Here is an 18,573-nt window from a genome sequence, read left to right as displayed (position 1 = left end):
CTTTTGTGATTGGTGTCCACATGATTGCAAGATTACTTTTCCCACCTTATTCAGCTTTGTGAAGATAAGTTGTCCTCCAAATTTAAATAGTATCATACAGCATTGTGAGAAATTTGATTCCATAGAACAAAATATTTCCAGTCCTCAGTATGATCTTGGCCTCTCTTTTATACTTTTCCAATTGTCCAAAATTCTCATATACATATATGTATATATATTAGATGTGAGAAGTTCTCCAATTGAGAATAAAACAAAATTGACAGATTGAATTTCAGTCTGTGCAGACACCAAACAGACTGAATTCAGGTAATATTCACATTAATGGATATTTTCAAATGTCTGTATAATAAAGCAATGGAGTCTTGATAAATTTGTTAGACTTAATCGACTCATCAACATACAATGAGCAAGGGGAAAGACTGTTTTTAAAAAGTGTGTTCTATCCTGTGTACACCACCACAGTATGGAAAATTAAAAAAAAAAAGACAGCCCTTTTAAAAATGATTGGTATAAAAATTCACAGTAATGTACATTATTTTGTTTTTCATAAGCAATCAGAGAAGGGGGCAGTGCTGAGCATCTATATTGTACAATACAAAACAGTGTAAATAACACAGCAGTAACACGCAGATACATAATGCTAAAAACAGTGCTTTCTGGATCTTTCTTTTACTGGGTGAACACTTGAGCCAGAGATATTTAAACTCTGGTGTTCAATCAACCCTTCGCAATTAGACACAATTAAATCCTCTGACATTGTGAGGGGCCAGATGCTACAGGAAGAATCATCATCTAGGTCGGTGCTACTCTCTATAAGCATTTCGTCATATGATCAAGTGAAAGGATCCATACAAAAATGACGCCCAAACAAAAGCCACATGATTTCAACCATTGCTGATGACAGAGGTAGGGAAAAGTCTGCCTGCAGCCACAGCCTCTGCCCTCATTTTTAACATGATAACGAGCAGGTTCCTGCAATGCAGCACAGCCATTTTCTTTTTCCTCTTTTCACTCATGGAAACAAATGCATTCCAGACACTCCTGGAGATTTGAGACATTGTCAGGTGTTGTCGAGGGTCAAAGTGGGGTGTTAGCTTTCAGATTTTGCTGCTTCTCCCTGGGCTTCCCCACTTTGTTCTGTAGAACTTCGTTGTGCATCTTCTTCACCTTCTGCAAAAGAAAAATAAAAACAGAATAAAGGCAAAATAAAAATGATTGCTTATATTTACCAACTCTCAATATGTCATATTGGCAACTTCAGAAATACTGAAGAGGCCTGAAACCCTCATAGGGACAAGTATATTTCTTGGTAGTCAGTTCACCACTAAGAAAACAGCTTAAGTTTTCAAGGACTGATTAATTCTGTGAACTTGCAGTAGCATGACTCAAAAACAAATAATATTCAAATTTTCAGAGTAGTTAGTGATCAGCTAAGCCTTGGATAAATACCTCAGAAATCTCATGGGCAGTTCATGTCACTTAAATATACTTTCACAGGTTGCAGAAATCAGAAATATATTTAAGTAGAAATCAGAAGTTGTAGCATGTTTACCTTTTTATGCCTAATTGTCTTATTTGAATAAATATTTTAAAACTGCATTTTCTGCTTTTTATAGCACTTGATGATAACCTAGCTAATTTCTCAGAGGTTCTGTTAGTTCAAAGTAAAAGCAGTATTGGAAAATGAAAGGACACTATGTCAGCTGGCCAGTAATGGCCTCTGGTCTGCCCTTAGAGAACATGTGCACAATTCCAATAAAACCACCCTCATAACTGCACCCTCAGTAGCAATCTTATCAAGTGATATAGTGAACATTAAACCTGAACAATGCTTTCACTCCATATTAGGTCACTTTATATAAGTGCAAGCTGTTGCCAATTCTAGACTCAAAGATTCAAATATCTGCATGCAATATTTGGTTATCAGACAGCCAATATGGCTTAGTGGACAAAATGTTTTCTGGTGTTGCAATAATATAAATGAATCAATATTTGTTGAGTATTTGTTATTATAATTCAAATGAAAGCAGGTAAATGGGCTGGTCCATTCTTTAGACCATGATGTTATAATGCAGTTTCTCCTCTACTCTTAGCAAGTACACACAAAGCACCTCACCATACTCCCACAACATTAAATCTTTAGGGAAATTAAAACCAATTCTTCTACATAAAAATATTTTCTTCTAGTAACAGTACCATGGGTATGACCAGACATTATATCTGATTTTCATGCACTATTTTATTATGAGAGGCTCCCATGATGTGCAGATGGCCTGGTTCTGAGATGTGTAGATTATTATGCAACAGGAACTTGATAAATAGGAGGAGCTTTTGGTAACCAAAGAAATAAAGTCAAATTAGGGCTTACATAAGACAATAGAATATTTAAGGATGAAAGAGATTGTATAAATACAAGATTGAGGAATTTGATTCTCATGGGGCTTGAGACCTTGTAGGTGTCTGGGGACACTTTTCAGAGCTTGGCATTATGCTGCAAACATAGAGGGTATTGCTATATAGATGCTGTTAACAAATAAAGGTAAATGTGAAACAGCAATACTGCTGAGTATAAACTAAAATAAAGCTGAAACATTTACAAATTACAAAGGAAATTCCTTGCAATTCTCAGTTAGTGATGTCGAATTTGTCATTACATATTTATTTTTTTTTATGTTTTAGATCTTCATATTATACAGTTATTATTTTTAGTTTTTTTACACTTAGAATAAACAAAGTTATTGCTTTTTATATTATGCCTGGTTTTGGACTTTATAATTTGAAGAGAAATAGAAAATGTTGCAAGAGTCTAGTGAATTGCAGTTAACATGCAAAAATGTTTAGAAAAGAAGACAATCAGAAGTTTAAAGATAATTTATTTTAAATTACTTAATAATATAATGAAAAAAATTATATTTATTAATGTAAAATTTCGATTTATTTTGTAAATGATGTATAATAATTTAATATGTTTTCAGGAAAATTAAACAATCTTGGGGCTAACAATTCTCAACTTCAGGAAAAATAAAAAAAGAAGAAATTTAATTACACTATGAATAAAAATGTCTTAATATTAAGAGTGGCTAAAATTAATGCAGGCTATTTAAAATAGCATATTTGTATGAAAAATGAAATATAGGCCGGGCGCAGTGGCTCACACCTGGAATCCCAACACTTTGGGAGGCTGAGGTGGGTGGATTATGAGGTCAGTAGTTCAAGACCAGCCTGGCCAAGATGGTGAAACCCTGTCTCTACTAAAAATACAAAAATTAGCCAGGCCTGGTGGTGGGTGCCTGTAATCCCAGGTACTCAGCAGGCTGAGGCAGAAAATTGTTTGAACCAGGAGGTGGAGATTGCAGTGAGCTGAGACTGTACCACTGTACTCCAGCCTGGGTGACAGAGCGAGATTCCATCTCAAAAAAAAAAAAAAAGAAAATATAAATCTTATGAAAGACTTCAGGAAAAATGTATTTATCCATCTCATGTTACCAAATTGGAATAATTCCCTATACAGTCTTTCTCAGAGCTGTTCTGGGAAGTAACTACTGGTGGTAATAATAGCACAACAATGAAACCTAAGATATACACAGGTTTATGTATTCCAAAGTGGTGACGTTAAAGTTTTATTATTAATGTGAATTTGAAAAGAACAGTCTGGAACTACTAAGCTTTAGCCATTGAATGAATAAAATACTATCCTTATGTATGTTAATGTTGCTGAGCCATCTCATTAATATATATATACATATATATGTATATATATATAAAAATGAGATGGCTCAGCAACATTACTTTATATATATACACATACATATATGTGTATATATATAAAGTATATATATACTTCAGTTTATATATATGTATATAAACAGTATATATATGTATATATATACTTCAGTTTTCTAATAATCTAAAAGGTTTGCCTTAAAAATTCTAACAGTGAAGACCTATTGAATAATTAGGAGTTGGAATCTGTGACAAGTGCTTTCCATGCACATAATACCAGAGTTCCCTAATCATGAATTCTTTTTACTTTTAAAGGTTATTTTTATACAAGTCTTCTCAAGGAAACACATTCAGCTTTGATATCTGCAAAAGCTATGGGTGGAGGAACTATCAAGGGACTTATTCTAATACTCAGAAGTAAAAATGTCAAGTATTTTAATCCATCAGACTTGTTTTTCATTAGTAAAGATAGACTCCTTGAGTAAGAATTCAAGGCCCAGTAAGAAGATAAATTTTTCACAAACCCATTCTGTCTGGAAAGGGAAACCAAAAGGCCCTTTTACTTAAGACTTACTTACATAACAGATCACTTTACTTCCATTCTTAATAAAACTCATCCTGGAGACTCTTTTTTTCTAAAATTGTTCTTAGAATTGAAGTCTGTCAGAATTACCTGTGAATCTTGTAAATATCTATCTACTAAATGTTAGTAAATGTTAGAGGTGGCCAGTAATGTCAAAGGTAGGAGCTCCAACTTTGCTAAATACTGAACGTAAGCAATTTCAGAACTTTTATAGAAATCAGGATTTAAAAAAAACACCATGTGTTTTATTGATTGCATTAATACAATCAGATTAATGACTCTGCATTTGAGTGGGAAGCCTTCTAAAGAGACATCACTGAAAATAGAGCAGGAGTGATTAAGAGGTTAGTCTCAGACTTTTATCTTGCCTTAGACCGTTTAAAACTCTTTATATTAGATTAATTTCAAAGATGGCTTTTAGTGTCTTAATCCCACTTAGTAAAATGCTGCAAATCATTCCATGCTCATAGAGAAATGTGTGCCAGATGACTTACCTGTCTTGTTGATATCAAGACCTGCTAATTTCAAGGCTAATTCATTGCTGTTGCCACTTGCAGAGGAAACCAGGATATCATGTATTGCATTTCTTCTACCTGTTCTTCCTGAAGCAATAAAATCTGCATATGTAGTTTCCACATCAGTCATTGCTACCAAATATCCACATAGCAGGGACTACAATAAAAAGAAAAATTAATAGGTAAATATAATGGTAGTCAATGCTAAAGATTTAACAAAGACAACTGTTAAACTACTGGCCTAGTATATGAATGTGAAACACTTGGCCTGTTTACAGGTTCACAAAACAAGTAATGCCTTTTCTGGTCCTAAGTATTTAGAACAAAGGTCTAGGAACAGGGCCTGATAGTGCATATTTAGGCTTTGAGAGTCATATGATCTCTATTCCATCTACTCAACTTTGTCCTTACATGCAAAAGCAGCCATAGCCAATATGTAAAACAAATATAATAAACAAATCAGGGAATGGGCCAGATTTGGCCTGCATGCCATAGTTTGTTGACACTTAGTTTATATTATTATCTCTCTCTAATACCATTTTCGTCATTCTTCAACTCCAGAGAGAACTTGAGATTATGTGGGGGGCATTGAGTGAAAAGTGGTTCATCCTAGAGGTGAGCAGTAAGTGAGTGCATTGTCTGTATAGTCTGTTAATGCAATGGAACAAAATTCAGTTTTCTTTTTATTACCACTATGATGTCATGCATCAGCAATTCCAAATATCTTCAGTGATCAAATACTTCTCCCAGTCCAGAAAAACAGCTCCCCATATACCACTTGGTAAGTCATTACTTGAGAGAAATAACAAACACTCTTGATTAAATCTTGGAAATAAAATGTCAAAAGGTACAAAATCAGTGATTACTCAAAACCCTCTCATTTCTATCATTAAAATTGCCATACTGCCCAAAGCAATTTATAGATTCAATGCTATTCCTATCAAAACCAATGACATTTTTCACAGAATTAGAAAAAAAAAAAGCATTCTAAAATTCATACAGAACCAAAAAAGAGCCCAAATGGCTAAAGCAATCCTAAGCAAAAAGAACAAAGCCAGAAGCATCATACTAGCCAACTTTATACTACAAGGCTACAGTAACCAAAACTGTATGATACTGGTACAAAAACAGATACAAATACCAATGAAACAGGTTAGAGAACTCAGAAATAAAGCCACACTACAACATCTGATCTTCAACAAAGTTGACAAAAACAAGCAATGGGGAAAGAAATCCCCCTTAAATAATTGGTGCTGGGATAACTGGCTAGCCATATACATATTGAAACTGGACCTTTTCCTTTCACCATGTACAAAAATCAATTCAAGGACTAAGTCAATTTAAATTGATTAAAGACTTAAATGTAAAACATAAAACTGTAAAAATTTTAGAAGAAAACATAGGGAATACAATTCTGGACATAGGCCCTTGCAAAGAATTTATGACAAAGACTCCAAAACAAATTGCCACAAAAGCAAAAATTGACAAATGGGACATAATTAAACTAAAGAGGTTCTGCACAGCAAAATAAACTATCAACAGAGTAAACAGACAAACCATAGAATGGCAGAAAATAGTCTCAAACTATGCATCTGACAAAGGTCTAATATCCAGAACTGATAAGGAACTTAGATCAACAAACAAAAAGCAAACAGCCTCATTTAAAAATGGGCAATGGATATGAGCAGACACTTCTCAAAAGAAGACACACATGTGGCAAACAAGCATATGAGAAACTGCTCAACATCACTAATCATTCAAAAAGTGCAAATCAAACGTACAATGAGATACGACCTAACACCAGTCAGAGTGGCTACTATTGATAAGTCAAAAAATAACAGATGCTGGTGAAGTTTCAGAGAAAAGGGAACACTTATACACTACTGATGGGAATATTAACTAGTTCAGCCCCTGTGGAAAGCATTTTAAAGATTTCTCAATAAACTCAGAACTACCATTAGACCCAGCAATCACATTAGTGGGTATATACCCAAAGGAATATAAATCATTCTACCATAAAGACACATACACATATATGTTCATCACAGCACTTTACACAATAACAAAGACATGGAATCCACCTAAATGTTCATCAACAGTGGACGAGATCATGTCTGTTGCAGGAACATGGATGGAGCTGGAGGCCATTATCCTGAGTGAATTAATGGAGGAACAGAAAACCAAACACTGCACGTTCTCACTTAAAGTGGTAGCTAAAAATTTAGTACAAATGGACACAAAGAAGCGAACAATAGACAACAGGGCCTATTTGAGGATGGAAGGTGGGAGGAGGCTGAGGATCAAAAAACAATCTATAGGACACTATGCTTATTACCTGGGTAATAAAATAATCTGTACACCAAACCCCTCAAATACGCAATTTACCCATGTAACAAACCTGCATATGTACCCCTTGACCCTAAAATGAAAGTTGGAAAGTAAAACAAACAAACAAAACCAAAAACCACCTCATTTCTAAAATCCTGAATTTGGTAATTCCTCTGGCCACAGCCACCTTTTCTTTCTCTTTTCCTCTTGTACTCAGTGAACCAATTCTTTACACTAATACTGTCTTTAATTTCTTGAACCACTTTTATTTTAGTTTCCCTCTAGGTCCAGTCCTACGTGAATCATTTACCCACTACTTTTTGTAGTTTTTTATTAGCATCAAGAAGTCCCTTTGATCTATTGTTATCTTTACTTTCGTACCTACACTTCACTGCTGGGAAAACACTATAGTATGTTTTCTCTGATCTCAGTACTGGGTGGCTGAGTGTTACCAGAAAAAGTCACAAAATTGTGCCAACTGGCTCAACTAGAAATTTTGGACTCTATTATTAGAATACACTTGGATGGAGTTGCTCAGAAATTCTTCTGTTCACCTCCAGTTGACTCTTCCTTATGCTATTCTCTGTGGGAATGATTCCAAACCCTTTCCAGTCTACACACCAGACACCACCTACCTTAAGAGATGACTCTGCATCTTCCTCTGAGAAGACAGGACATCTGTTACAAATTCTCCAAAAATTCTTCCTTTTTCAAACAACATTTTTCTGTATAATCACTATTCTTTCTTTTATGGACAAATTGACCTTTCTTTTTAAGACACACTATTGATTTTATTTCCTTCCACCACTAATGCCATTACCCACTACCCATTAACATGATACATGTTGGAGAATATATTTTCCCTCATTTCCCTCCCTTGATATCCATGTCTAATCACTTGCCAGGTCATATTGGTTTTTATTTGATGCAACTCATATTTAGTCCCTGTAAAACATGGGAAAAACATGGGAACATGAACATCAACCAAAGACTGAGTTTTTCCATTCCCTAAGTTTCTCTGCATCCCAACCTATCTAAAATGCTGTTATCTCAAAGGCCTTCCAAGCTTGCTGCACAGCCTATGGAACACATTTTGAATTTTTTAGCATTTCTTTTAAAGCTTTTCATGATCTGGAAAGGACTCACTTTTTTTTTTTTTAACTCCAACCATATTTGGTATGTTTTAGAATAATAAGCAATATTTTTCCAGAGCTTCTCTGCTGGTGTACTGGTTCAAGTCTGTTATTCCACCTGTAAAAGTATTTCCCCAACAAACTTGCTTGTTAAAGTTGACTTAGCTCTCAAAACTCAGCCAAACATCATCTTCTCTTTTACCTCATTTCCCTGTCTCTTTAGCTAGCAATTTACAGGCTTGATTTGTACAGGGCATTTAAATTCTAACTAGCGTTATAGTTACTTCTCCTTTTCAATAGGTCTGTTGACTCTGACAAGGTCTATTGGCTCTGACAAGGCAGGAACTGCATTTGTTAGTATTTTAATCACATACAATTTCTAGCAGAGTCCTTTGCACATGGCCAATGTTAAATAAGAATATATTGTATAGAACTGATCAGTGAGGAAGAAATATATTAATTGCATTACATCAGTGGCCACAGGAAACTTCCTGCTTCCTGATTGTACTACATTACTAAAAACTAAAAATTCATCTACTTCAGTCTAGAAGGTTTTATAGATGAAGAACCTGAGGACCAGATAATTCAAGTGTTCTGACCATATTCACATAGTTAGTGAATTAATCTGCCCATATTCACAGAGTTAACGGATTAAGTACTTGGAACTCAAGTCTGCAAAGTTTCTGCCCATGCTTTTTACTTTATCAGGCAGTCTGTCTATGAGTAAGTCAGAGTTTGAATAAAGTTTTTGACCTTGGAGTAATTCAGTGTTATTAATTGTAAAGATATTTTCATTATATCTGCATTGCCATTAACCAACACAGTGTTTGGTTTCTGCATTACTTCAAAGGTTTAGAACTGAACATGCACATCAACCTAGCAAATACATCTTATAAATATTTAAGGAGAGGTAGAGTCCCAAGATATATTCAAGCTCTGTTGACAATGATTTTCACTCTTAGCCTCATTTTATGGTTTTTAAAAACATAGGCTTTAATAAAAAGCACAAGTGCTATTATTTCTCATCTGATAACAATGTTGTAAAGTAGGAAAATAAATCCTCATTTTTCAGATGAAGAAAATAAGTCTCAGAGATTTTGAGTAATCACTAAATCATACATATAACTATGACTTAAACTATGTCTTTGTGTTTTGTGTTAAAGGGCATTCTACTTTGAGGTAAAGGTTTTTGTTTTTTGCCATTATCATTTCTAAATGCAGACTGCCATAATAATACATGTCTTTGTAGGGGTTTATATCTAATTCTCCTTGCTGAAAATAGTTTTTAAAAGATATGAAATATCAAAAATGAGGCAAAGAAAAGTGGTAAAATTTTCCATGAAAAGATACATATTAAAAAAATGTGTCTTGTGCTATGATTTATCTATTTGGGAATTTTAAAAGACCTTGGTAGCAATTCTACTTATATTTGGGTAACCAACAACTTACTTTGAATTTTCATTTAGTGCACTCCCAAGTAATGAGCACATGAAGGAAGAAATGAGGTAATGAAAGACATAAAAATATATTGTGCTTACTTTTAAAATCTTCATTATAGCTTTCATTTCAATAGAATGAAAGACAATATCGACAATTATGAGAAGAGCTTATTCCCGTAAGTTGAAATATATTTTTAGTTTAATGCGCGTCCAATTCTGCACCTTTAAAGTAACATGGAAACTAAGTACTGGATAGCCAATTACAGTAGCCATTATAATTATTATAATACAAATAGCTATTACTATAAAAGTAATATTTCATTGCTTATTATGTTTTCTTTCTCTAGGCAATAGGTCTATTTTCCATTAAAAGAACAATAGCTAACAAAGAGCACACACCAAATACGTGAATGAAGGAAAGCATACAATTACATTTTTAAACAAAATATATACTGTAGACTCCAGATGTTCTCTATGATTATAGTGCTTTTAGTGAATTCCCATTAGGTACTCAAAAATAGTTATTTTTACCTGCAAGGTGGCTATTTTTTTTAAGTCAAGCATGTAGACATAGGCCTTCTAACTTAGTGATGTGACTCCAAGAGATAAATACCTTTTGCTTCAAGTATACCTGTATAGATAAACTTTTGTTTTGAAATTTTGGTGAATTGTCATAAAAATTATGTCTGACAGATATTCAACCCCCCAAATTACAAAATTTAAAAAAAGTCAAATAAATGTCAGCAGCAGATGGAAGTTTAATAGAGCAGCAACTAGCACATATTCTGACTTTATAAAAATAATCAGGAAAAAATCTGAAAAACTTATTAAAAGTAGACTTTAATTCTTCACTTGAATTTCCTTTCTATGTTGCTATAATTGGAATTTTCTAGACATGACAAAATGATGGTATTGAATATAGACAAGGTAATAATATGGTGATTTTTTTTTTGTATCCAGTTATACAAAAGATCAAATTATACTAATATTCAGCCTTATGGGATAGGGAAAGAGGAAAACGGATATTTTATTATTTAAATACTGAACCATTTAAAGTTATATTAAATTTTAAAGCATAAATCTCTAAAACCTGACATCTAAAAATTCAATCAAAATATATGAATTAGAAATAAGCTTGCTCTTTCTTTTCCCCCTTCTTAAAACGGCCTCACTCTCTTATTCTTTAGCAACAGAAGCAATATTGCTGCTTTACAAATTCTTTCTTTGTATAATGGATTTCTAAACTGAGCCTCGTGATCTGTGTTGAGCTTTTTCCTTTCTTGTGCTATCTTTTAAAAATACTATACACACAAATTATCTGAGAGAATAAAGCAAAAGATATTACTATAGTAGAATTTACAGATTTAGATAGATTTCAAGAGGCTATGAAAAGTATGTACTTACGTCTCCTGTGTTAAACAAACTGAAGTGTTCCACATCGATGGATTCTAGAAGAAGTTAGGCCTATGATGTTGCTAAAATGATTTTTATAGTGACATTGAGTCATGAGCCAAATGGTGACTGGATAACATGCTAATTTTACTCCTGTAAATGGGACACATGAAATAAGACTCACAGACTTGGAGGAAAGAATGGAGAGAATGTCATCAGCATGCACTGAAGACTTCTCTTTAATCTGAATAGTATGGTTTATTTTAAGTAAGAAAGAAAGTAAGAAAGATAAAGAAAGTAATTCCCTTTTTTCCACTATTACAAATGCAATTATATAACTTCCCAACTTTGATTTTGTAAAATCATGGGAAGTATGTTTAAAAGCCCTTGAGTGGTTTACTACGTGTTTAGTACTTGGTCTGCATTAGTGTATCTTATTGTTTTGGTCTCAGATATCTATTACATGCTCAAAAATTATGAAGAACCCCACTTAGCTTTCATTCACCAGGGTTAAATCTACCAATCTTTAAATATAGGAAATTTAAAAACCTAAAAAAATTAAATAATTATTAATTCAGCTCAAATACTGTTAACAAACCCATCAGACTTTATATAAATATCTTCAATGAAAATAAAATATATTTTCCAAAGCAAAAAAAAAAAAATAGTGACAAGTATGGCATCTATTTACATCTGAAACTCACTGGCTTAATTTTGCAAATGTCTGCTTAATAAAACACATCTGGTTTCTCCTATTTGCTTCTGCATTCAATCTATCTCAATATGTTGTTTTAGTTGAAGTATATAAGAGAATCTGGCCTCATAAAGATATAATTTTTTTTAGCTGGAAAAGTGAGGAGAATTTTAATAGCCTTTTCAGATAATTGTGGCTTTTTTTCAATGTGGAATCTAAAGTCATATCAATATGTTTCCATACTCTGCCTTTAGAAATTTCCCATTGCCTTTCTTGCACTTTGAAATCATCTTTTGTCCATGCATTTTTTTTCTTTCTTTCTCTCTTTTTTTTTACTATCAGACATTGGTCATCTGGAAAATAATGCTACACTGGGTTATGTAAATTTTCCAAATGGTAGAACATTTAATTACACAATATCATATGTGTTAGCAATACCACCTATCTCATTTGAAAGGTCTTTAAGAATTGGGAAACTGGCAAGTTAACAGAGGCAGATCATAAGTTTTCCAAAATTGTAATTTTTATTTGAAAGCTCAGATTTTTTCATTGGCAACAGATACTGATAGATTTAGCTTTCCTAGAAGTGACAAGCTCACTTTGTTCATTTTCAAGAATGTCCAAGTTTGAACAACTACAGTTTACCTGTCACTTTTTCTTTCAAGTAAAAATGGTGATCCATGAAAAAAGTGTCTGGCTCAGCTCTCAACCTACAGTTGCACAAGGTGTTTTACTTGTGATAATCACCTGTTTGATACACAACAGAAGTGCCGAATTTATGAGATGTCCTATTCCATCACATGAATATTAAAAAGATGTGTTCTCAAGGGTTGAGATTGAAGAAAATATATATTTTTTTATTGCTTCATCAAGTACATTCTGGCACTAAAATAATACTAATTGTGTGTGTGTAGGGGTGCAGAATACATAGATCCCTAGGAGTGTTTAGTGCCACTGACTTGCTAAGTACAAAAGTGCCAGCAGTTCCCTGCCCACCCCCACCTTGCTTTTGCATAATTTCTGCAAATGTCAGCCTTCTTTTTTCTCCCCTACTAATGGCATCATTACTTAACTTCTCCTCTCAAACTTTTTTCAGATCAGATTCAAATACTATTTTCCCCCTACAATGTTTAACAAATCAAAACTTTTAAAAGTTTTTTTGTTTTACGGTTTTTTGTTTATTGTGATAAAAAATAACATACAGATTTCTCATTTTAAAGTATACAGTTCAGTGGCATTAAGTACAATTGAAATATTGTGTAGTCACTACCATCATCCATTTCCGGAGCTTTACCAAGGCAATGAAAACTTTTAGAAAGGTTAATAGTTACAAGTAGGCTGGACTTCACTGATGGTGAGCTAGGATCTGAAATTAAATGACAGAAAATTCAAATTGAAACAAATCAAAACTTCAAAATGAGAAATCTTTACCCGTAAATGTTTAAAATGTCAGAAACACTATCTTTCTTTAGAAAATATTTTTATGATTTGGGCAAAGAGTGACCTCAAAGCTACTCATAAATCCTTATACTAATTTCTGGTTTACCCCTATACTATCCCTAATAAAAACAGTTTATTTATATGCTCTTTAAATTTTATTTATATCTTGCTTTCTTACTCTCCATAGCAAATCTTACCTAATAACTTTGTGGAGATCAAGGTCATCATTGATCTTCAATTCTTTTTCTCTTCTCACATTTAAAGCCGTCCATCTCTTTATTCAAGAGTCCTTTCGCCCACCGTTAATACCTGACAGGTGCTCTTGATTCTATCTTCTCCCCATTATCATTCCTTCAATTCTGCCTCTTGCTTCTGGAGTCACAATTTTACTTCAGCTATTTCTCTAATGCCTTTCAAAATTGCTTACACCTTTCCTGTTATAAAATCTTTTATCTTTTAATTCTGCCTTTTTTTTTCTTTTTTCTTTTCCTTTCTTTTTGAGACAGATTTCCCTTTTTTGCCCAGGCTGGATTGCAATGGCACAATCAACCCCGAATGCTCTTTAAGACATTAATCTCTTTTTATTTTATTTACTCCCATATAGAAAAAGAGGTAGATACTAATTTTCCCTGCTTCCTCTACACTGCTTTATTTTTAATTTCCTTTGTAATTTTACAGATATATATCTATTAACTTAGGAGAATATATATCTGTAGTGATTTATATCACTACAGATATTTATATTTTATATATATATATATGTATTTTTTTTCTTTTTGAAACATTCTTCTCCCTTGGCTGCCATAGTTACTGTACTCTTGGTTGCTTCATAATCTTCCTGTACTTCTTGCTTTTCCCAATACTTACCTCTTAAAATAAATCTTCATTTTCTTTTTAATGCTCTTTCTGGTAATCCCATTTACCCTAATAAGCTTAACTACCACCTATAAATTGATGCTACTCAAATCTATAATTTTGGAGCCTGATTTTTTTTAAAGCTTTACTAGAGAATTTCTACTGACTATTAAATTTTACTCCACTATGGATGTCTTTAAAATCTCAAAGTATGTTCAAAATGGGATCTTTTGCTTTCTTCATCTTCATCTCTGCTCACAAAACTGTTCATTCTATTATTTCGTTTACATTTCCACTATTTTCCCAGGCACAAATGATAGAAATCTCAGAATTGTATTCAATTACTCCCTCTCACTAATTCTTCACATCCAATCATTTATCAAACCTCAGCAGTTAATTCTATCCATTCGTTGTCTCTTAAATATTCTTCATTCCATTCTTCTGGCAACAATCTTCATCATCTCTTTCTTGAATGTTGCAATTATAGGCTTAAACTCAACTTATCTAAACCCTTTCTTCTCTAATTTACCCTCTAAAGCATCAGCAGAATTAACTTTTTATAAAACATAAATGGTACTCAAATATCTTCAGTTGTTCCTGGGAACTCACAAAACATAGTTCAAAATTTTTGATGGCCCTTAAGAGTTTGAACTACTTTACTAGCCTCTTTTCCCACAATATCTCTCCTGTTCATAATAAGGTCCAATCACAGCAGCACATGCAATGCTCTTGGTATTCTCCTGTTGGTCTTCTCCACCTGTTCTCTTCTTTCAAGTCCACCCTGGAAGTCACACTCATTCTCCATCTCCAGGTAGAATAAATAATTTTGTGATTGTGTTGATTTAATTCTGTCTTATGTGAGAATTTATTATTTTCATGTTGACTTTCTCTTTATGTTATATTTTCCTAGGGATTTTGGTCTTTGATTTTTGAATCCATTACAACGTATGACACAGAATTTTGTATTTTATTCTTAAATCCATAAAACGTATTGTGTAGATTGTTCTTGATTATCTTACTCAAAATCCTTCTTGTTTAAATAACTTGATTGGGGTCATACAGTTGTTCATAGTAAAACTAGGTTAAGAGAGCATGTTTTCTTATTCTTACCCAGTTCATTTTCCTGTTTAACAAAATATTTTTATAAACTTAAGAAGATAAACTGCAATTATGATATCTAGCACACTTTCTTTTCTTATATTCACAATTATAACAGAAGAATTTTAAAAATAACAGCAATAGAAAGCATCTAGACTTACTAGTAATCTAACCTATTTTCACTTTTTTGATGGCTCCCTCTTTTAAGTTTTTTTTTTTTAATAAAATATATGTGACTAAAGTAGCAAATGAATGCATGGAATAATTTGTTCTGTCCTCTTGTTAAGGCTTTTTATATCATTTATTTAATATTTCAAAGGGTTTATAAATCATTTATCTGCTAATCTTTGCTCTACCCCTGCTGAGACAGTCAATTAGCTGCAGAAGTACTGCTGGTTGGCAAATGACAAGTAATATTACCTGCACATTACAAATGAAGAAATTAAAGCAGCGAGAGGTTAATCAACCTGACCAATGTTTTACCCAGTCAGTGGCAGTGCTGACGTCAGAAAGGGAACCAGGGCTTAGTCACATCAAAATCACAAAAGCATTAAGGGCCTGGGGCTGGTGGTGTTCCTTGTTATATAATACTTTCCAAATTATTTTTTATCTTTTCCTTTACTGGCCCTGTAAGAGTCCAAGGAAGAAAGATACTTTTAAAATCTATAACCTCTCATTAATCTATGACTTTTCCTTCTATTGTAAATATTTATATTTTCAAAGGATATTAGAACACTGACAAATTTCTCAAAATAACTCATATTAACTTTTTCATCTTAAAATCACAAAAAGGATCCCATCAAGCTCAGTAATATTTTCTGGTCTGTTCCAAGATATAATAATGACCATGGCCGGGCACAGTGGCTTACACGTGTAATCCCAACACTTTGGGAGGCCGAGACAGGCAGATCACAAGGTCAAGAGATTGAGATTATCCTGGCCAACATGGTGAAACCCCGTCTCTACTGAAAAAAAAAATACAAAAATTAGCTGGGCATAGTGGCGGGTGCCTGTAGTCCCAGCTACTCAGGAGGCTGAGGCAGGAGAATGGCTTGAACCTGGGAGGCGGAGGTTGCAGTGAGCCGAGATTGTGCCACTGCACTCCAGCCTGGTGTCTGTTCACAGAGCAAGACTCTGTCTCAAAAAAAAAAAAAAAAAAAAAAAAGACCATCAGAATAACAAAACAGCTAAAGTCTAATAGTGCCTTATGAATAGCAGTAACAAAAATAAATATCACGTGTGCCAGATTATATACATTACACTCTGTGTATACAGATTATATAATTTAAATTTCTTAACAACTCTCTCAAAATGGTATTCTCATTATTTCATTTTAAAAGGTGAAATAACAAAGATTTAGAAATCTTAAGTCATGAAACTAGCAGGTGATTTAACCATTTACAGTTACTGTTTTCCAATATTTGTATAGGGGTATTCCAAACTTACTTCATTTTCTGTTAATGTTTGCCATCAATATTTCTCTTTAAATATCTAAGTAGTTTACATTATGTTTTGAGATATTACTCCATAGGGTGATATTCTATTGACGTCTCAACAGAATCTGGGTTTTGAATATTATTATCTACTATGCAGACTATTAATTGATACCACCATCTTTTTCTTGATTTCTGTATTTGTTCTACAAACACTTCCTATTCCACCTCCCACATATCTGGTCTAATTATCCAGTTGATGGTCCTCATATTCAGTTGCCTCGTTGTCAGGGCTGTTTTGCCTTGTGATAGGAAAATCACACTCTCTAGGGACTATGAGTTTGAGAAAGACCTACACAAATATTTGACACCTAAAAAAAGGGTTCCAGAATATTTTTTAAAATGCAAAATTTAGATTAAAAGCATGTTTAATTAATATTATCAGCACTAATATTACAACTCATGAAATGCATCTTCTTAGTTACATAATAAATTATATTAAATATATGATTTGGGTACGTTTTAATATATTTGATAAAATGTAACATGGAGCTTCCAAAAGTGCAATTGTCCAGGATGGCAGAAAGCTTAAAAATGGCCCTGCTCATAATGAATTAGAAGTGACTTTGATTGGCAGGTTGAGGCAGAGATGCTACACCTTGAGAATAAAAGAACAGGGGTACACTGGAGAAGACTGCCTGGTGAAATAGGAGAATCAGAAATTAGTGATTTTTTGAGTGGCAAGCATGAAGGTAGGGGATTCCAGGTTGACAATTTTAGAATTACATCTAGATTTCTAACTTGGATAAATGAGAGGCCAGTGCTGTTTAGTGAAGGCAAAAGGAACAGCAACATGGAAAGTCTAAGAATGCCACTTTAATATGTCACAATGCTACATTTAAGTTAAACTCAGCAATCTTTACTTTTCTGAATAAATGAAAATACGTTAGTTAAAAACACACATTTTATACACACGTTAATATCTGCTATTCTGCAAGCAAATATTTTCTGTAGAGTGTCTAAATACTACTCCATTTGAAAACTGCTTTAACACTTCAATATGCTTTTTTTCAGCCAAAAAATAAAACAGTTGCTATGACCGTGTTTCAACATATTTTAAATCTATGCATAATCGCTGCCAATTTATAATATCTTCTTTTCAGATGCTAATTTCCTATATAGCATTTTTAGCCCCTTTAACTGCTGAAAGTGTCATCTTTCAGTATTATAATTAATGTTTTTCATTGCTATTACATGTCTGAATGTTGTTAGAATTTCTTGTTAATCTTTTTATTAATGGAATGCTCTTCAGTACAATGTGTAATATTCTTCTCTGACATTGTTATAAATTATTTCAAAGAGTTTCCATACACTTGTTTTCAATAGAATTTTCAAATCTTTCAGGCTACTTTAAGTTAGTAGAATAGGCTCCAGAGAAAAGAAAATGCTGAAGAACAGAAATGTGATTTAAATATAAGTGTAAATAAGAAAGTATAAATTTGGCTAATGAGAAATATACCTATATGTGTAAAATATATAATGGATATATCAATCAATAGACATTTCAAAATGAGATTATCCACTGAACTATTTTAAAATATTAATAAAAAGATGTGGTCAAATCACTCTATTAACAAAATAAGAAAATATCTATTCGGTAACAAGATGAACAATATGTGTATTTATTTTGGCCAAGAGACAAGTTGTTATATAGAAAATCATGGCAAGTTGTATATTATCGAAATTGCTATCAATATTGAGCACCTCCACTACTGACTCTATTATCAGGACTAGAAATTATTATTATTACTCTATTCCATTACCAGGAATATTCAATAAAGTATTAAAAATGGTAAACATTAATTTTAACAAATAAAAGCCAATCCCTCTGATGAAGAGATTTCAGTGAACTGAGACATTAAAAGATCTCAACATCTTTT

The 18,573-nt window shown here is 33.0% G+C and overlaps 1 protein-coding gene across 2 annotated transcripts in view; it reads right to left on the bottom strand.

The window, feature by feature from the left end:
- Positions 1-639: 639 nt before the first annotated feature.
- Positions 640-18,573, bottom strand: part of PKIA (cAMP-dependent protein kinase inhibitor alpha) — a 29,213-nt gene continuing 11,279 nt past the window's right edge. The window contains exons 1-3 of one of the 2 annotated variants that reach the window (XM_012450926.3): positions 11,126-11,233; positions 4,801-4,978; positions 640-1,170 (exon numbers count right to left, since the gene is read on the bottom strand). In XM_012450926.3, the coding sequence (XP_012306349.1) occupies positions 1,091-1,170; positions 4,801-4,951 (231 nt within the window). In that variant the 5' untranslated portion in view covers positions 4,952-4,978; positions 11,126-11,233 and the 3' untranslated portion in view covers positions 640-1,090. Of the gene's footprint in view, positions 1,171-4,800; positions 4,979-11,125; positions 11,234-18,573 lie in introns of those variants that run through there. The other variant, XM_012450925.2, reaches the window with a different exon arrangement.

This window comes from Aotus nancymaae, unplaced genomic scaffold (assembly GCF_030222135.1).
Source record: "Aotus nancymaae isolate 86718 unplaced genomic scaffold, 86718_ANA_hifiasm-v0.15.2.pri h1tg000036l, whole genome shotgun sequence".
In the NCBI taxonomy this organism is placed as follows: domain Eukaryota; kingdom Metazoa; phylum Chordata; class Mammalia; order Primates; family Aotidae; genus Aotus; species Aotus nancymaae.
Note: the sequence above shows the minus strand (reverse complement) of the source record. Positions and strands in the feature narration are given on the sequence as shown.